This window comes from Neocloeon triangulifer, unplaced genomic scaffold, assembly GCF_031216515.1.
Source record: "Neocloeon triangulifer isolate White Clay Creek 2 clone unplaced genomic scaffold, ASM3121651v1 ptg000022l, whole genome shotgun sequence".
Lineage (NCBI taxonomy): Eukaryota > Metazoa > Arthropoda > Insecta > Ephemeroptera > Baetidae > Neocloeon > Neocloeon triangulifer.
Window position 1 is genome coordinate 1,879,913 of NW_026775562.1, and position 16,983 is coordinate 1,896,895.

The 16,983-nt window shown below is 35.6% G+C and overlaps 5 protein-coding genes across 11 annotated transcripts in view; 3 read left to right on the forward strand and 2 right to left on the reverse strand.

Moving 5' to 3' along the window:
- The window catches only part of LOC132204720 (ras-GEF domain-containing family member 1B-like), a 72,295-nt gene extending 68,457 nt beyond the window's left edge, over window positions 1–3,838 (forward strand). For all 3 annotated transcript variants that reach the window (XM_059633419.1, XM_059633418.1, XM_059633417.1), the window contains 9 exons: window positions 342–473; window positions 532–729; window positions 1,006–1,275; window positions 1,341–1,574; window positions 1,662–1,805; window positions 1,862–2,064; window positions 2,165–2,319; window positions 2,376–2,448; window positions 2,512–3,838. In XM_059633419.1, the coding sequence (XP_059489402.1) occupies window positions 342–473; window positions 532–729; window positions 1,006–1,275; window positions 1,341–1,574; window positions 1,662–1,805; window positions 1,862–2,064; window positions 2,165–2,319; window positions 2,376–2,448; window positions 2,512–2,548 (1,446 nt within the window). In that variant the 3' untranslated portion in view covers window positions 2,549–3,838. The remainder of the gene's footprint in view (window positions 1–341; window positions 474–531; window positions 730–1,005; window positions 1,276–1,340; window positions 1,575–1,661; window positions 1,806–1,861; window positions 2,065–2,164; window positions 2,320–2,375; window positions 2,449–2,511) is intronic.
- Window positions 3,691–5,593, reverse strand: LOC132204722 (putative GTP-binding protein 6). Its single transcript, XM_059633423.1, has 7 exons — window positions 5,188–5,593; window positions 5,009–5,137; window positions 4,648–4,847; window positions 4,372–4,580; window positions 4,115–4,316; window positions 3,963–4,062; window positions 3,691–3,909 (listed from the first exon to the last, which is right to left on the reverse strand). Exons 1-7 carry the CDS (start codon window positions 5,559–5,561, stop codon window positions 3,780–3,782), a joined length of 1,344 nt encoding a protein of 447 aa, XP_059489406.1. The 5' UTR covers window positions 5,562–5,593; the 3' UTR covers window positions 3,691–3,779.
- An 874-nt stretch (window positions 5,594–6,467) lies between these two features.
- On the forward strand, window positions 6,468–10,039 carry LOC132204723 (DCN1-like protein 4). Of its 5 annotated transcripts, none has more exons than XM_059633424.1 (7): window positions 6,468–6,598; window positions 7,903–8,001; window positions 8,398–8,504; window positions 8,707–8,851; window positions 8,906–9,014; window positions 9,067–9,274; window positions 9,588–10,039. In XM_059633424.1, the coding sequence occupies exons 1-7, from the start codon at window positions 6,483–6,485 to the stop codon at window positions 9,656–9,658; spliced, it is 855 nt and encodes a 284-aa protein (XP_059489407.1). In that variant the 5' UTR covers window positions 6,468–6,482; the 3' UTR covers window positions 9,659–10,039. The 5 variants fall into 5 exon arrangements, with proteins under 5 accessions (XP_059489407.1, XP_059489409.1, XP_059489408.1 ...); XM_059633426.1 differs by lacking the exon at window positions 6,468–6,598 and adding an exon at window positions 7,092–7,237; XM_059633425.1 differs by lacking the exon at window positions 6,468–6,598 and adding an exon at window positions 7,133–7,280 and having other exon boundaries at window positions 7,901–8,001.
- LOC132204725 (protein FRG1) lies at window positions 9,980–11,295 on the reverse strand. Its single transcript, XM_059633429.1, has 6 exons — window positions 11,103–11,295; window positions 10,923–11,002; window positions 10,733–10,858; window positions 10,501–10,667; window positions 10,235–10,443; window positions 9,980–10,175 (listed from the first exon to the last, which is right to left on the reverse strand). The coding sequence occupies exons 1-6, from the start codon at window positions 11,162–11,164 to the stop codon at window positions 10,028–10,030; spliced, it is 792 nt and encodes a 263-aa protein (XP_059489412.1). The 5' UTR covers window positions 11,165–11,295; the 3' UTR covers window positions 9,980–10,027.
- Window positions 11,296–11,583: 288 nt separating this feature from the next.
- The window catches only part of LOC132204721 (thymocyte selection-associated high mobility group box protein TOX-like), a 28,029-nt gene continuing 22,629 nt past the window's right edge, over window positions 11,584–16,983 (forward strand). The window contains exon 1 of the mRNA XM_059633421.1: window positions 11,584–11,793. Coding sequence (XP_059489404.1) covers window positions 11,791–11,793 — 3 coding nt within the window. The 5' untranslated portion in view covers window positions 11,584–11,790. The remainder of the gene's footprint in view (window positions 11,794–16,983) is intronic.

Below are 16,983 nucleotides of genomic sequence, written 5' to 3' on the forward strand. Positions count from 1 at the left end.
TTAAATAATTTGCTTTTAAAATAATTCTTGAATGAAGACCTTAATTAAATCATTGATTTAAGTTAAAAATATAATAAATTTATAATATTAATTTAGAGGAAAATACCACTTCATGTATTTCTTTAAGTACTAAATTAATATTGATAAAATTTTCTGGAGAAAAGTTTTCTATTGTTATATAAAAAGACTTATTTAAAAGTCTTAATTAATATCATCTTTATTGACTATTTTGAGAGTCATTAAATTCCTAGACCTAAATAAGTTTTTAAACAGTCTATTTATTCAAAATTAAACTGTTTTAAAGCACCGCTTAATTTGCAATTTTTTTTTGCCAATTGCAGAGTTTGCCCCAGACTCCTCAGTCAGCCAAAAGCTTTTCCACCCTGATCAACGGCCCCATCGGCGACGCCGCCGCCAGCGAGTCGGGTGGTTCATTGGATTCAGTCCACGATATCCAACCCTCCGATGAGAATGTGAGTTAAAAATAGTGTAATAAAAAGTCGAACCAATTCTATCTCTCGTTTGTGGCAGGCTCTGGTCTACAAAGACGGCAATCTGGTGTCTGGATCGTTGGACGCGCTCTTGCAACACATGGTGCCGACGTCCGAGTACTTTCCGGACAGGGCGTACTTGTTCGCCTTCCTCCTCAGCGCCCGTCTCTTCATCAAACCGCACGAGCTGCTTGGACAAGTCTGTCAAAGGTGCCACATTCACAAACCAGAAAGCATTGTAAGTTTGATTAATTAAATGAAAATATTTATTATTTTTTATGGGTTTTAAAAATTAAAATACAGCACTTCAAAGTATTACTTTTTCGTTTAATTTTTATAAATGAATTTTCTTAAGAAATTTAATTTAATGCTCCAACCAATTTCATTTATAGTTTATATTATTGTTAAATATTTATTAAAATTAATTAAATAACGCAGCTTAATTTTTAATTATATAAAAATTGAAATATTACTAATTAATTGAATTAAATTATTTTCCCATAATTTTGTTCAGACTGCTCCTGCACAGTTTGTGAGACACATCGTCCAGTTGCTGGCAGAGTGGACAGAGACCTTCCCGTACGACTTCAGGGACGAAAGGGTCATGGCCCACGTCCGAGAGTTGACGCAGCAGTGCGTCGCCCTTGAACCCACCGTGCGAAGAGAAGTTTCGCAGCTCCTGCAGAATTTGCTGCACAGGTTGACGGCTTTGGAGCAGTACGAGGAGTTCCTGCAGAGGATCAACTCGGAAACCGCCACACCGAACATTGAATCGCTCAATGTGGTAATTTTTAATAAAAATATGATTTCTCTAAATATTTATCATTTAATTTATCCTCAAAATTGAAGGCTGACATCACCGAGTTGTGTCCCAGTGCGGAAAAATTGGCCCAGCAACTGACGCACATTGAGCTGGAAAGATTGTCTTTCATCGGCCCAGAGGAGTTTGTCCAAGCTTTTGCTAAGGAGAACACCAAACTGGACACCACTTCCTTCAGGGACCTCAAGAAAACTCGGAACCTCGAGTCTTATGTCCAGTGGTTCAACAGGCTCAGCTATTTTGTTGCAACCGAAGTTTGCAAGGTATAAAAATTATTAATAAAAATTTATTAAATAGCGATATAATCTGATTACTGCTGATTAACATTATTCCTTTTAAAATTAATTTAGCATGTGAAGAAGAAGGCAAGAGTGAGAGCTGTGGAGTACTGGGTGGAAGTGGCGCGCGAGTGCTTCAACATTGGCAACTTCAACTCCCTGATGGGAATAATCGCCGGTCTCAACATGTCCCCCGTATCACGGCTTAAGAAAACTGTGAGTTTCAACTGAAGTAAATTTATTTTCAAATACTTATGGACTGACTGTTTTAGTGGGCTAAAGTTTCTTCTGGCAAGTTTGCGATTCTCGAGCACCAGATGGACCCTTCGTCAAACTTTTCCTCATATCGCTCCACCCTGAAGGCGGCAATGTGGCGTTCGGCAGGAGCCACAGATGAGCGCCAAAGAATCGTCATTCCCTTTTTCTCACTGCTGGTCAAAGACTTGTACTTCCTCAATGAGGGCTGTGCCAGCAAGTAAGATGGAAACTTAAATAATTTAATTTGATTTCGATTTTGAAAATTGATCATGAAAGAGAAGTTTAAAATTCAAACTCAATTTAATGTATTTTTACAGGATGCCAGGTGGCAATGTGAATTTTGAGAAGTGTTGGCAGCTGGCCAAGCAGGTGACGGAGTTCATCGCCTGGAAACAGGTGGCCTGTCCTTTCGCCAAAGACTCCAAAGTCACCAATTTCCTTCAAAGCACCACCGTTCTCAGTGACGAGAAAGGTGATATATTATAACTGAAATCGAAATTCTAGTTTCTAATCAAATACCAATCTCAGCTCTTGCCATTGCGTCTTTTGAGTGCGAGCCGCCGGAAAACAGTTTCGAGAAGGAGAGGTACAAGAATCTCAAGTAAGTCCGAATCTCATTCGATTTGGGTTTGATTTGAACGAACGATAAATTGATTCCTCGCAGGGCAGAAATTAATGCCTCCACCTCAAGCACCACCTAATCAAGATCACCAACCCTATCACCGATCGATGTGTACTTAATTACCCGGATCATTAATTGTTTTCGGTAGACATCCATAACCCTGAGTGGTGGTTTCACCATCCGAGAGATGAGAGAATCTTCTTCCTGCAAGACTGACGGTCCAAGCCACAATGTGCACACTTTTACTACCCAGCAGTTAATTAATTTTGTCCTGATTCACGCCATTCAAATACTTTTTTTCGTACGTGTAACAGCAAACTGAATGTTCATTTTTAGTTGATAAGCGTCCCAAATGTTGGGAGTTGAATCTAGTCAAGAATAAGCAGCATTTTGAGAACAACAAAAAAACCGAGTGAATTTTTCCAATTTAATGGTGGAGACGAATGATATTGATTGAAACCTGTGCACCAATTTTATGATAATTCCTGCAGTGACTAATGTTGATTACTTAATTAGAGTTAATTACTCTGGTATCATTAATGCTCTCTAATGTGTAAAGAAAAGAAACATATACAAGCACTTGTATTTATCGTCTCGATATCAACACAAATTGAGCTCCTTTTTGTAGAATATGTACCTGATTTCAATGGGAGAAAATATATAGAGGAACAGCAGCTCTTTTTACTTAAATTTTTTTCACGATTAGGACTTCTGAGCTATTTGAATTTTTAAAATTAATTTTCATCGCTGAGAAGCATAAAAAAGGGAACAATTATTTGTAACTCAAAATTGTACATTAATTAAATCTTGCCAGTCACAAAATTCCATTCCATTTAATGAATTTATGTGATTTAGTGAATTATTTACTAGGCCACTTTGTTAGTTCCAGACAAACGCAGTTTGCAAAAGCAAATTTCACGTAGAAATACTACTTGATTTAATTTAGACTCTTAGTCAACGACAGTGTGTGTACTTACAGGAGAAGATTGATTGAAATGTGGCGAGCAAGAAAGGATTTTGATTGTGGCAAAAATGTGACAGCTCACATAAAATATAACAATGTATCTTGATAATTATAGAACAAAAAGAGATTTGAAAACATATTTTGTCAATGTTCCAAGAAAAAAAAACTACGCTGTATTTCGCTGTTTTCTTTGTGAGCAATGCATACTTATACTGTCTTGTAATGTAGTGAGATAATTTTTTAAAAAATAAAAACTGAAAATTACTCTTAAATTAAAAATTTCTCTTTAGTCTTTTATTATAAATTCCGACGATAACACGACTAAAATTTGGATTCAAATCAAATTCTACTTATTTAAAAAGTATGATTTGAATTTCCCCATCTCTACGTCTGAAATAACTACCTTCAGCAAAAGATATTGAGGGTCCTTGGGGTCAGCTTCGGCCTCACAAACCGCAGTCTCTTTGTAAAGCCACCTTTAAAAGGCAACAATTAAATCTTGAAATGTTTATAAAAAAAATTAAATTACTGAGACTCTGGTCCACCAGACGGAACACGAATGATCATCATTTTTCTCCCAGTAGTTTTCAACACAACAGACTCAATGATCCTTTCTAAAAAGACAAGACCTGAAAAGAATTCAAATAAAAATTTGAAGATTTTTGTCAATTTTAAAATTACCAGTTCTGTTTCTGGCCGATACAGGAAGATCGTCTTTGAATTTGGTCTCGGACTGGGTTTTGTCGCACTTGTTGCTAACCGTAATGACCCGATCAAGAAAATTTGGTGGCAAATTTTTTAGACTTTGTAATGTGCTGAAGACATGTTCTCTTTGTCTCACTAGATCAGGATGACTTCCATCACAAATGTGCAGAACTGCATCCTAATTTAGAAAAAAAACTTGAGTTTTGATTACAGAAAAGGCTTCAAATTATTACAGCATAAGCGACGTGATCTAGAGTTGCGATGAAACATTCTAGTAAAGAGTGAGGCAAGTCGGACATGAAGCCAACAGTGTCAATGTAAAGGACCTTCAGTCGATTTGGCAGAAACCCTTCGTGCATTGTGACGTCCAACGTGGCAAACAGCGAGTTCTTGGGCTCGAGTTTCTTTTCTCCCGTCAAAGCCTTAATTATCGAAGTTTTGCCTAAAATCATTAATTCCTGGTTAAAATGTAAAAACTTGAAAAAAAAAACAAAAAAATAGGAAATTACCAGCATTGGTGTATCCGACAACAGCCACCAAAGGGATTTTCCTCTGCAGTCGATTCTTCTCCAGGGTGTGGTGATAAGTTTGACACTTTCTCATCTCCTCCTTGAGCTTGTTCTCTCTGGTGTGCAGAGTAGTTCGAATTGCGTCTGGACTCATTCCAAAACTCAGTGACACATTAGGTGTCTCGCTCAAAAGCATATTTCTGTGGAAGAAAATTGTAATAAAATATTGATTGAAGAAATAAGATATAATTTAAAATGATAATTAAAAATTAATTATAATAAATTTTTTCTTCTTTAAATTTTAATAGTTTTTGTCCGATTATTTTAAATGATTTATCATGAATTAAAATAATAGAAATACCTAATGTAGGGTAATTCTGCCAAGGCAACTTGTAGTTTCGCATGCTTGGTGATGGCGTTCTCTTTGAAAATTTGAATCACGATCGAGTATCTGTCGTACACTGGAACTCTAAATACTTTCTCAAGTTCACTAGAAGATAAATTTATTAAATTTTATTTAATTGAAATGAATTTGAATACATTTTCTGGTGCATTTTTAAGAATTGGTGGCTGATGAAGACCCCTGTGATTTCCTTGTTTCGGCGGACGAGCTGCTTCAACTCTTCCAACTTTCCCTTTCCGAAGATTTTCCGCTTGTCTATATTCTCCAATGGAACTACTTTCTGGTCCACGACAGACCATCGATGGAGAGTGGAAACGAGGGCTGCTGCCTCTTCAAGTTGCAGGTCTGGAGTTGTGTTTGTCTTTTTCTTAGGGCCCCATTTTACATAAGGCTGGAGCACCAAAAGCTGCTTGCCTTCAGGAGCTCCGGGCAAAAGGCTTTCTATTAAACTGTCATAGCTCTTGTCATCGAAAATGGCACCGTCTTCATCGGCTAACGTGCTGAACTTCATCGGTTTGAACCCTTGACTGATTATAGGACAAATTCTGCAAAATTTAACCATGAAAGATATTTTAATAATAATATTTGAGATTTTTATTTACTTAAAAATTGGCCTAGTGTATTTGTTAAGCATTTTTCGAATCATTCTTCTATTTTACTCTTGCCCTGGTCCTGCTCTGTGAAGTAAGTGTGCTTTTCTTCAACGGCCAGCCAGGCAGCTTGGCAAAGTTTGGTTTTCTCAGAAGTTATATAATAAGCTGCAGCCGAAGCCAAGATCGTCGATGACAAGATTTTGCCACCGGCACCGTACGGAAGTCTTTTCTTGACAATGTTCTGCGGCAGATACACGCAGGCAAAGGCTAGAAGAAAAAAAAACAGAAAAACGGTTTGAATTTTACAAAAGAAGAAAAAACTCGAACATGTTATTAAATTTTTTCCAAATTTATTTTGACAATTCTATATGGCTTTCGAAGCTCAAAAATAATTTATTATTCCTGCAAGAGTTTTCTTTCTGATGATAACTTTTAAGATTATTTTTTTCCATTTTATTCCTTACTCAAAGTGAAAGTGGAAAGACCTGTGAGGAATGCCCTGCTCATGCACTGCAAATACGAGCCAATGCCAGGATGTGTTCCGGAATATCTTTGTTTCAGTTGATCGACATTATTCATGTTGACAGCCTATGTACTTGCTTAAAAGCACCTCACGAACGATACATAATTTCATTTAAAACTCCATCAAAAGCGATGTTATTTGCACGAACTTTAAAAGGGTATTTTTTCAGTGTTTGTTATTGTTTTTTCCTCGCAAGTCGCAGCCGGTCAACACTGTCAACAGTGCTGCCACCTTTCAATTTTCAAAAATTATGGCACTTTCGCGCACTTTCTATTCAAATAGTGTTGTTAAGGTATGATTGGAGAGTCTTGGACAGATGCAGCCAATCAGATTGCGGTGCTTATATAGCTCCCGCTCCCCGCTCCAAGGAAAAATATTGAAAATCAAGTCTTCGGTCGCTTCGGTACCTTTCTCAGATGTCAAAAATTCAAGGTAAATAATATTGTTTAAAATATTTTAAAAAGATTTAAGTCATGTGAAGCAACTAGCAAGCAGTTCTTCAGAAAAGGTTTTGATAAAATTATGTACTATTTTTTTTTATTATATCCACATTGACCACATATTGTTGCAAATAATACGTTGTTAACGCCCAATTTTTAAAAACATTTGGAAATCTTCTTTAAAAATAGTTATTTCGAATTTAATAAAAAAAAAAATGTAGTTGAAAGTTGAAATGATATTATTTCCTTTTAAAAAATAATTAACCAGCTCTTGTTCTTGTTGGAGAATGGAGATGATCGTAGCCCCCTATCGGTGAAAGGACAGAACTACAATTGTTGCCAAACTAATAAAATAACCTCTAAAATGTAAATCAAGTTTTTTTGCTCTGCTTGATGTATATTGCGAATTATTAATGAAAATCTTATTTTCAATTACTTCAAAAAGGAATATTTCGGCATTGTTCAAAGAAATTAGCCTCGAATACGAAAAGTCCACATTAAAAAAAATTGTGATTGAGTTTGCAGCGTTTGTTTTGGCTGATTCGCGACTTAACACATGGTAGACAAACATCAGACGCAAGAACTCGAAGAACTGAAGAGTTTCGACCGACTTCTTCCCCGCTTTTCGACCGTCTGTGATCGCATTTGCACAAATTCCTTTCGCAGTTACATTAAGCTACCCCTTGAGTGAACGAAATCGCAGTAAAATATCCCTTCATTCGAGTCTGCCGAGCGCACCAGTCCAAAATCCCGTTCTCTGTCGCAATTAATTCGCACACCTTTGGCGTTGCCGTGCGATTCCTCCGGAGCCAATTTTGAACCGCGGATTTTCATGGGCTTTGCGATGAGCTCAATTTTTTCTTATGGATTGGTCCATCGACGATATACGAACAAACAATATTATTTTTATATGTTTCGATTTTCAAGGCACCAACCGCATGTTTGAACCCCGAGCCCAACCAACTTTGGGCAGCCAGATTTTAATTAGCTATTCGCTATTCCACCTAATTTCGGATTTCTAGTCTGAAATCAAACTGATTTTCATCAAAAACTGCATTTCCGGGCGGGAAAATGGTTTGCAGTCCGTTTGCCGAACGCTTCCGTGTTCCGAGTGAGAAAACGCAAAGAAGTTGACCTTGACTTTTCTAGACATAAAATGGCAAAACAGGCGAGGCCACGATAGTGAAACGCACCACGTTTGTGTCGTCAAAGTCCCGCGATTGAACTAATTTTAACCAGAATAAATTTATCTTTGATCAGTTCCTTTTTGTCTAATATACAAAAAATGTGTTGCAGGTTTAGATTTTGTCCGAAAATGCCCAGGGGAAAGAAGCGTGCCATCAACACAACCAGAATTCCATCTCCTCCTCCGAAGAGAGGAAGAAGTTCTCAAGTGTAAGTATTTTGAAATTAAAGAAATAACGAGCTTAAATTATTCAGCCAATTTTTAAATAAAAATAATTTTTATTTAAAAAATTACATAACTTCAGAACCTGAATAAGTCTGTTGAAGAAAAAGAAATAAGATTAATTTGCCCAATCTTTATAAATGGTGTGGTGGCCGAAGTGAAACAAAACTCTTCTTGTTGGTAGCACTTGGAGCCAAAAATAGCCCGCCGTCCCCGGTGGCTTGGCTAATTATAAAATTTGTGTTTCAAAAGAGGTTAACTTTTGAAAAACTTTCTTCCTGGGCAACATTTGGACCTGTTCTTGCATGGGGGACGACAGGTCGATTTGACAAAACCTCCGTCATCTGTCGATTCCAATTGGTAAAGTTCTAATAATGTTTCAGCTCTCGCCGCGCAAGTCGAAATGAGCCTGCCTCTGAAGTCTTCAGCCATAGAGTTTGTCTCAAGTGGTTTCAGGAGTACAGTCAAAATGATGATCCGAATATCTTAGGTGAGGCAAGAAAACAAGTAAAAATTAAGAATACGACAAAGTTAATACTAATTCAAGAATGTCTCTACGTAGAAGAAATTTCATAAATCATTTGTCCTTTAATAGTAAAAAATCTTCCAGTAAAATTTGGCTTCCAGTAATACTACTGAATTATGTAGAAATATTTTAATTTATTCAGGAATCATTTTTTTTTTCTTTGAAGGTCCGGAGGGGATGGAAAAATTTTGCAAAGACATCAATGTGAAACCAGAGGATATTGTGATGCTCGTGCTGGCATGGAAAATGAGGGCCAAACAGATGGGCTACTTCACTCAAGAAGAATGGCTCTTAGGAATGACTGAACTAAAGTACTTGGTCCATTATCTATGTCTTCATAATATTCTTAAAACATTTTTGTGTAGCTGTGACTCCATTGGGAAGCTGTGTTACAAGATTGATTTCTTGCGGAATCTCCTGAAAGACAGTAATACTTTCAAAAGTATTTATCGCTACGCCTTTGAATTTGCCAAGGTTGTCCAATTCTAATCACGTGGCAAGTTTTTATTTAATTAATTGTTTGCAGGACAAAGATCAAAGAAGCATGGAAATTGAAACGGCCAAGGCGATGCTGCAGCTGCTCTTGGCTAACCAGTGGAGCCTCTTCCCTCAGTTCCAGCAGTTTCTTGATGAGTCAAAGTACAAAGTTATCAATAAGGATCAGTGGGCCAACATTCTTGAATTCACTCGCTTCATTCACGATGATCTCTCTAATTACGACTTTGATGGAGCTTGTAAGTTTTTAAGAAATAGATCTTAAAATTAAAAAAAAAAAAAATTATATTCCCATGGAAATTTCAATAAAGATTCAAACTATTTAAGTGCATTATTTTCAGAAAAAACTTTATTAGATTTGAAAGTTTTACTGCAGCCACATAATGTATTTTAAGAAATGGTGCAAATTGTCTTAAATAAAGTTTGAATCAATGGAATTTAATGTTGAAATGGAGCACAAATGCTTTTGTGGTCCAGCTATAGGTGGGAGCAAAGCATGCTTGCCCAAATGTTTGTGCGGAATTTAACAGAAAATTAAATTGATGATTTCAGGGCCTGTCCTCCTGGATGAATTTGTGGAGTGGTTGAGCAAAGACAATAATCTACACCAGTCTGAAGTGTGAACCAGTTTCGAGCCGGATAAGATCTTTGAGTACAGAGTTCCTGCAGCAACCATTTTCCCTCAAAATCTATTTTGAGTTTGAAATATTATCAGTATTTATTAAGTTCCAAACCTCCCGCCAAGTCATTTTCTCAAGACAACAGTTCCGTTTAGTACGTCACAAAGAAGGAGACAATCCTTAACGTCTGCAACTCCGACATGATATTTAATCAACTTAGTGTTACACTGTGTTCCCTCAGCGCGGCAGGGACGGCTGGTTTAAATCCACTCAGTGGAGGATGAAGCATGAACAACTTTCCCACAGGAATTTATCTTAATGTGTATAAAAAAAGAGTGAATAAAATTAAGTCATAACTATTTATTAAAAAAATCATTTGCAGTAGCGATCTGCTTTCATTTTGCTCCTCCTGTCCAACATTGTCTCGTGGAAAACACCTTCGTCCTTCGCCTTCACCAGATCAATTTTCTCCCCAGAAAATAACTTGATCTTTTTGTCTTGGAACTTCTGGAACTTTTTCCTGCCAAAGAAATTTTTTGTCAATATATTGAATTCTATTTTTTTTCTGCATCAACTTACACATAATTTAATTCCACTTGAGAAACGTCACCTTCGTCCTCGTTCAATCTTGCTGCTTTAGCGGCTGAGCTTTCCTCAGCGTCGTTCAGTTGAACTCTGATTTTGATAATTTCACTTGGACCGGCAACTTTGCTATTGGCCTCCAATGAATCGTCATCCGTCAATGCCACAAAACAACCGTTCGCACTCAGCAGGGCCAGCTTTCCGTCCTATTTATAAAGTATTACACAATGCTGGAGCTGGGTTTTAATTTCTTGAAAACGTACTTGGAAAATTGGTTCCCACTGCTCCATGGATCCAACAGCATCAGCACGGCCAGTCACTACACCGTTCTTGTCAATGCCAACATACTTTCCATAACCTGATTTCAGGGCAATTTTTGTCTCGCTGACTTTGATGGCGGTCAGCACTTCCTCAGGAGATGGACCATCACCTTTATTTAAATTTAAGGTTAGTAAATTAGGACATTCTTTAAAAGATAAAAATTTCGTATAATACCATCATCGTGTGGAGCTCCCAAAGTGAACAGCCCATTGTCCAATGCTTTCACGTATGCCGAGTTGCCGAATTCAATAGCCACTGAACCGGTCATCTCAATAAATGTGTCGACGGCCTTCCATCCTCCTTTAAGTTTAAAAATTAAATAAAAATTAGTACTGTACGCATTGTAGGAGAGACAAAAACAAACCATGTTTGAGAATGTCCAGTTGTCTCTCTTTGGCTGCTACATCATCGTCCTGAGTCTTATGCTTCCTTTTCTTCTTTTTGCTTCATAAAAAAAATAAATAGAATTCACATTTCAATAAATACAAATTATTTAAATGAAGCAAATAAAGCAAACAGAAATTTAAGTTTTTACGTATTTCACCTTTTTTCTTTTTCTCCCTTCAATTTAAGCTTTCCGGTCTTTGCAAGGGCGTAATCAGCCATAATAGAAAAATGATTCTGTCAAATTTACGCACAATTTACGAAGTCGAACGATTGAAATGATTTAAATTTGTTTAAAAGTTAACAAAAGTTTGTTTTGATCGCCTGTTTGTTTGTTTGTAGTAGCAAATAGCCACGCCCACAATCTTTGTTTGAATAAAAATTGCACGACCTCCAAGTTTTTGCTCCTATTTTTTTGTTTTAAATAAATTTTGAATTCAAAATTACAGGTATATTTATGTCTTGCTGATAATAAAAATTTTAATATAAAAACTAATATATTTCATTGTTTCAAAATTTCTTTTAAATAAAAAGAAGAAAATTTATTTGGAAATAAATTAATAAAGATAGAGTCATCTGGCGGCTGTAATTCAACGCAATGACCTCGGGCGATGCTTGCAGCGCCACCGGTGTCCAGGAGGGAAAACTCTTGAGCCACCTTTCCAAAATGAAAACAATTTGATCGTGCTCAAATCTGGTGCATTTTAGTACATAGTGTGATTTGAACGAGTTGCCCGTAAACAACCAATTTTTGTGCATCCGGACCAGACCGATTGATTTCGCCTCATCACCTGCCGTTCGGGACAGTTGCTCTGCGTGTCGCGAAGGCCTTCAGACACACACTTATCATGGTGAGTTTGTGATTTTGACGTCGACGGGAAAAATTAACGAGAGTGACATTTTTCCCCACGAGTGCAGTAGAATTCCCGAAGGCACGGGATAAAAAAAATGGCCGGGCCGATATTTCGAAATTTGAAAAGATTTCGAAGCTTCCAGTTGTTGCTTGGCCTCGGGGACAAAATAAATTTGAAGGAATCACGTGTGCGAAATGGAAAGTTGGAAAGTGGCGCTGGTTTGAATTTGGCGCGGATTGCGAATCGGCGGATTTGATGGGGTCAAGGACGGCCGCCGATTTCGCTAATTAAATTCTTAAATAATTACACAAATTAAAATAACATCAAACGACTTAAAATTTTCACAAACATTAATAACTATTTCTATGAGTTTAGAAAATACTGAGAAAAAAATTCACAAAATATGTTAGAATTTTTTTATTTTTATTTTAAAGAACTTCAAATAAATTTGTTGAAATTTTAAGTGGATTTTTTGAAATGGAATTATTATCAATTCAGTGCAGCGGAAATTTGCAAAACGAGAATATCAATCAACGATAAATTGGCTTAATCGATTAATGAGGCAGTAAGTAGGCTGGGGAATTTATTATTCGCCATGATTTCACCGATGGTATTTTCTAACAACATCATTTCCGAGCTTGTAAGTGGGAGAGGAGGAGATTTTACTTTTATGTAGTTATGTACCGACTGACGACCGTTTATGTACCGACTACGATAATATTTTATCTTTTACACGCACAAGTGGTATAATATAAAATGTCGAAAAAATAGGCTCTCTCGTATACGAAAACCGGTTCGTTCGGGGGGATAGACAGAGAGATTAGCCTTGTGTATTTATTTTGTGCGTATTAAGTAACAATTTTCCATAATTGTTGGGCGGATTTCGGTCCTCGCGGGTAATTGGCCCGATAAATTTTATATAAATGTTTCTCCCCGCTCCGAAGAGGAATTTTTTCGGGGTTCCTTCGGCTGCTGCGGGGACCAAGACAGAGAGCGACATTGCAGCTCAGCAAAGCGAGGCTATTATCTCAAAAAACATGACGTCATGCATTTGAATCAATATTGACTCGCGAGTTGAAAATTATGGCAGAGCGAGAGAGACACAGCAAGAAAATGCTCTCCTCAAAATTGAATCTCGGATGTCTCTGTGGAGAACAGAAATTGGTGGAGATTATTTTCATTTTTCTTAAAGTGCACGATTTCGTTCGATGGAAACGGGCAGTGCATTTCCTCAAACGTCGCTGCATTCCATTCGGATGCAGTAATGCAACGTGCAGTTGAGGCCATTGACCTTTTGACCTGGTGTTGCAGCACTCCAGAAAGTTACAAATCGCAATTTTTATTTTTTAAACACCTTTTAGCGGCGGTTTTCTTATCACAAAATACAAAAGTATATCTTCACTGCACTGATAGCATTTTAATTAAAAATTATATCTTTGTAAATTTTGATTGGAATTTATTGAAAAGCTGGCAGATTTGTAACTGTAAAAACCGTTTAGAAATTTTTATAAATTTTAATTTTAAGTTCCTTTTTTTATTGGTTTAAAAATCTGGAAATCCTTGGGAAAAAACACATTTTAACTATTTAAAAGCTCAAGGTAAGCAATTGATTGGAATTTATATTAAACTGAATTAGTATGGTCGAATATTCAGATGCAAAAGCATCGTCACTATTTTTAATAGTTGGTGTTTTTTTTTCTTTTGAGCAGCTTTTTAGAATGGCGAAAGTAATAAATTTTATATTTGTAAAGTCGTAGAAAACCGCAAAAAATGAGCAAAAACTTAATTTTTATTATAAAATTTGATATCTAGTTGAGCAAAAATTTAATCTTTTGAATTTCCCTATTTTCTTGGATGTTTTTAACAATTTAATCTCAAGCTTGATCTTGCTGTTTTTAATAAATTTGTCGCTTGATTTTCTTACAATTTTTTTATTGCTCTCATAGTAATATTTAACAATATAATAATTTATACTATAAGTTTTAATTATTATTTTAATAATTAAATTTAATAGTAATAAATAAATTAGCAGAGTTTTCCTTAAAAATAATAAACAATTAAGAATTTCCCAATTTTTTATAGAGTTTTCTTATTATATTAATAAATAATAATTTAAGTTTCATAGACAAAATTCCCAGTTTTCCCACAATTTTAATCTTTTTGATCTTGGAAGTTTCTTCAAAATTATTGCTAGTGGTGCCGTTTAGTGCAAAAATTCCTTTTCTCTCTATCAAATTGTTTTTCTAATTGGATTTTATGATTTAAGCAAACAAAGAGTTATATTATTATTTTTATGAAATGAAAAATATATGAATTGTATGAAATATATTAAAATTGATAAATTTTCAAAATTTGAAATTAAATTTTAATTAACCGAATTTCAAATTATCAACTAATTTTAGTTTCTAAGTCAGATTTTTGTATGATTTAAATTCAACTTTTCCTCGGGTTTTTGTGAGTTTTTTATTGTTTGAGAAAAAAAATAGCAAAAACTGTCGAGGAAAAGCTGAATTTAAATGCTTTTTAATCGAATTCAATTCTTTATTTTAAACTCAAAATTTTTTTGAAATGAGAAATGAAACACATAGATTATTTCCATCAATATTCCATTTATATTTTATGACTTTATTTTGAAACAAAATTCAATAAAAATTGGTAGATGTAAAAATTCAATCTGATTTGGCCTCAGGATCACAAATACTACCCTTGAAATCAACCTCGCTCTCAGATTGTGTCCAAATTTAACCAGGGAAAATTGCTATTCGGATTTCCGAAAACTTCCCAGAAAAAATGCCGCTCGGCTTCAAATTTCACTCAATCTTTTCCTCGTACGAGTTTATTTTCCCAAGACTGTTATCGTGCCCGGAGAAAATAATAATAATGTTGCAGAAACGCGCAACGTGCGAAACGACTTGGCCGTTTGATCTGTGATCCCGAGTGTGCCAGGTGGGCTTTATTATTGCTGCGTATGAACAAAAACTGGATCCTCATTTGCCGGCAATGCAAATGATAGCAGATGGCGTGTCTCATAGACGAATTCGGCCTCTGCTCGCACCTGTCCTATCCACCTTTTTGTGTAAGAATTTATACACGAAGCAACCGACAGACCGAGTGAGCGAACGAGCAGCGACTCCTCTCCCTGCAGCATCACTTTACAGGGATGCAACATTTCCCGCAGCTTGTTTGTCAATAAAATCCCCTCGAAGCAGAGTTCCTCCTCAGCCGCGCTGCTCATCAAAATTTTGATATCAAAACGATATTTGCATCGTGATTCAGCTGTAATTAATGGGCCATTAGAAAGTTACGAGTAAATAAAACGTCTACGACTAATTATATTACGGCAAAAAGAACACTTTCTATAAATATTTCATTCAGCCGCGGAGAGTCTTTCTTTATTTCTTTCACTCGGGATTATACTCCGTTTATCGCGCAGGTCGATCGATTTTTGAGGAAAGAAAAAATATCTAAAGACAATTACACGTTTGCGATCAGCTGGCCTTTAGAAAGCGAGAAAATTTCCTTTTTAATTCAATATATTTCTCCTGATTTGAATTTCTTTACAAATAATAATAACTTCAAAGGAAGGGAAACTTCCAGAATCACGTCATTCTATTGATAGATTTTGATCAGATATTTGCATGAAAGTCATCGTTTCTTTTTTTTTTTAAATAAAATTATTATAATTTTTTTAATTTTTGGAATTTATTATTTGTAATTTCTTCTCCATTAATATTTGGCGTTTTTTTTTTTTATAAAAAAAAGAAATAATTTTTAAACGTTTATATAAACTATTTAAATTAAACAGTTTTCCCCTCAAATGATGAACCCGAATCCAACGAATCAAAGGGTTGTTGCGAATCACAGGGGTGAGATTTCGCCCTCAGTCATTTGTGGCATTATTTGCCGGTGAAACGTGAGCATTTCGCCAAGGCCAGCCCCTGCAGGCTCGGCTGGTGGGGAAAAACAATTCTCTCAGAAGGGGCTGCGCGCGTCAATCAACCATCTGTTGTGTCCGAACCTGAGCGCCTCACCTGAGACTACCTACCCAGTAAAATACCTGACACCGTGCGTGCCACAGAGACCAGAAGGATTTGCTTTGTTTAGTGCAGGTAATTATTTGGCTTTTTCCGATACAAGCAAACAAACCAGGGTTTGCTTAATTTGCTGAAAAGTTTCCTTCACTTGCCAAATCAACACGCTAATTGCGTTACGTCAGCTCCGCCGGGAAATGTACAGTCCCTCGGAGTGATCAATATGCCGTTGCCTTTCAATTGGCCTAAGAGGATTTTCCTCCATCAGCGTTTCTCATTGGTTATCATATTAATATGTCTTTTGTGGCATTTGATTTCCCAGAACATGTATTTCGCATTCAGTTCTCCATTTAATGAAATTCAAAATGTTTTCTTTATTTTTTCTAGCAAAAGAATTTTTTATCACAACAATATCAATTCACTCACGACATGTAAAAAGAATTGAAGAAATTCACAATGAAGGTTCTCGTCTAGTTGTTAAGCCCATTTATTTATTTGCAAAAGTCCAAAAAATTAATTATTCAGATAATTCTGATGGTAAAATTCTTACGAAAAATGGGACCTACTGCATAAGTTAAAATTATTTTATTTAAAAAAATTATCCAAAATTATTGCGAAACCTTTTGGAAAATATAGAACTTTAAATTTAATACATATTTTATATAAAGCGTTTTGTATGTTCGAAATTTTAAAAATACTATCAAAATTAATTATTGCTGTTAAATGCAGTGATAGAATTGTGATGGTAGGATTAGAAGTATATAAAAGATGTGCGCATTTGGTTTAAATGACTCTTGTGCAATTGTGAGTTGGAAATTAACGCATGATGTAGGATTAAATTGCTGCCTTTTATAGAAAAAGAATAAACTTCACGTTCATCCATGCGGAAAGAGCGTAACGTGCTTTAGCTTTTTATATTTGAGCGCTTAATTGTTCATAATGTGTAGCTGTACAAATTGATGCTATTTTCCCTGGTTTAATACAATTTTAGACAGGAGTTTAATCATTTTTTTATGATGAAAGTATAAACTTCAGAACAATAATTATCTTTTTAATCAAATGATTTAATTAATTAATTACACATTTTCTTGAATAATATTAGAATATTAATTTTTTTGGAAGTTTAATAACAAATTAAAAATGGAAAATTGTTAAT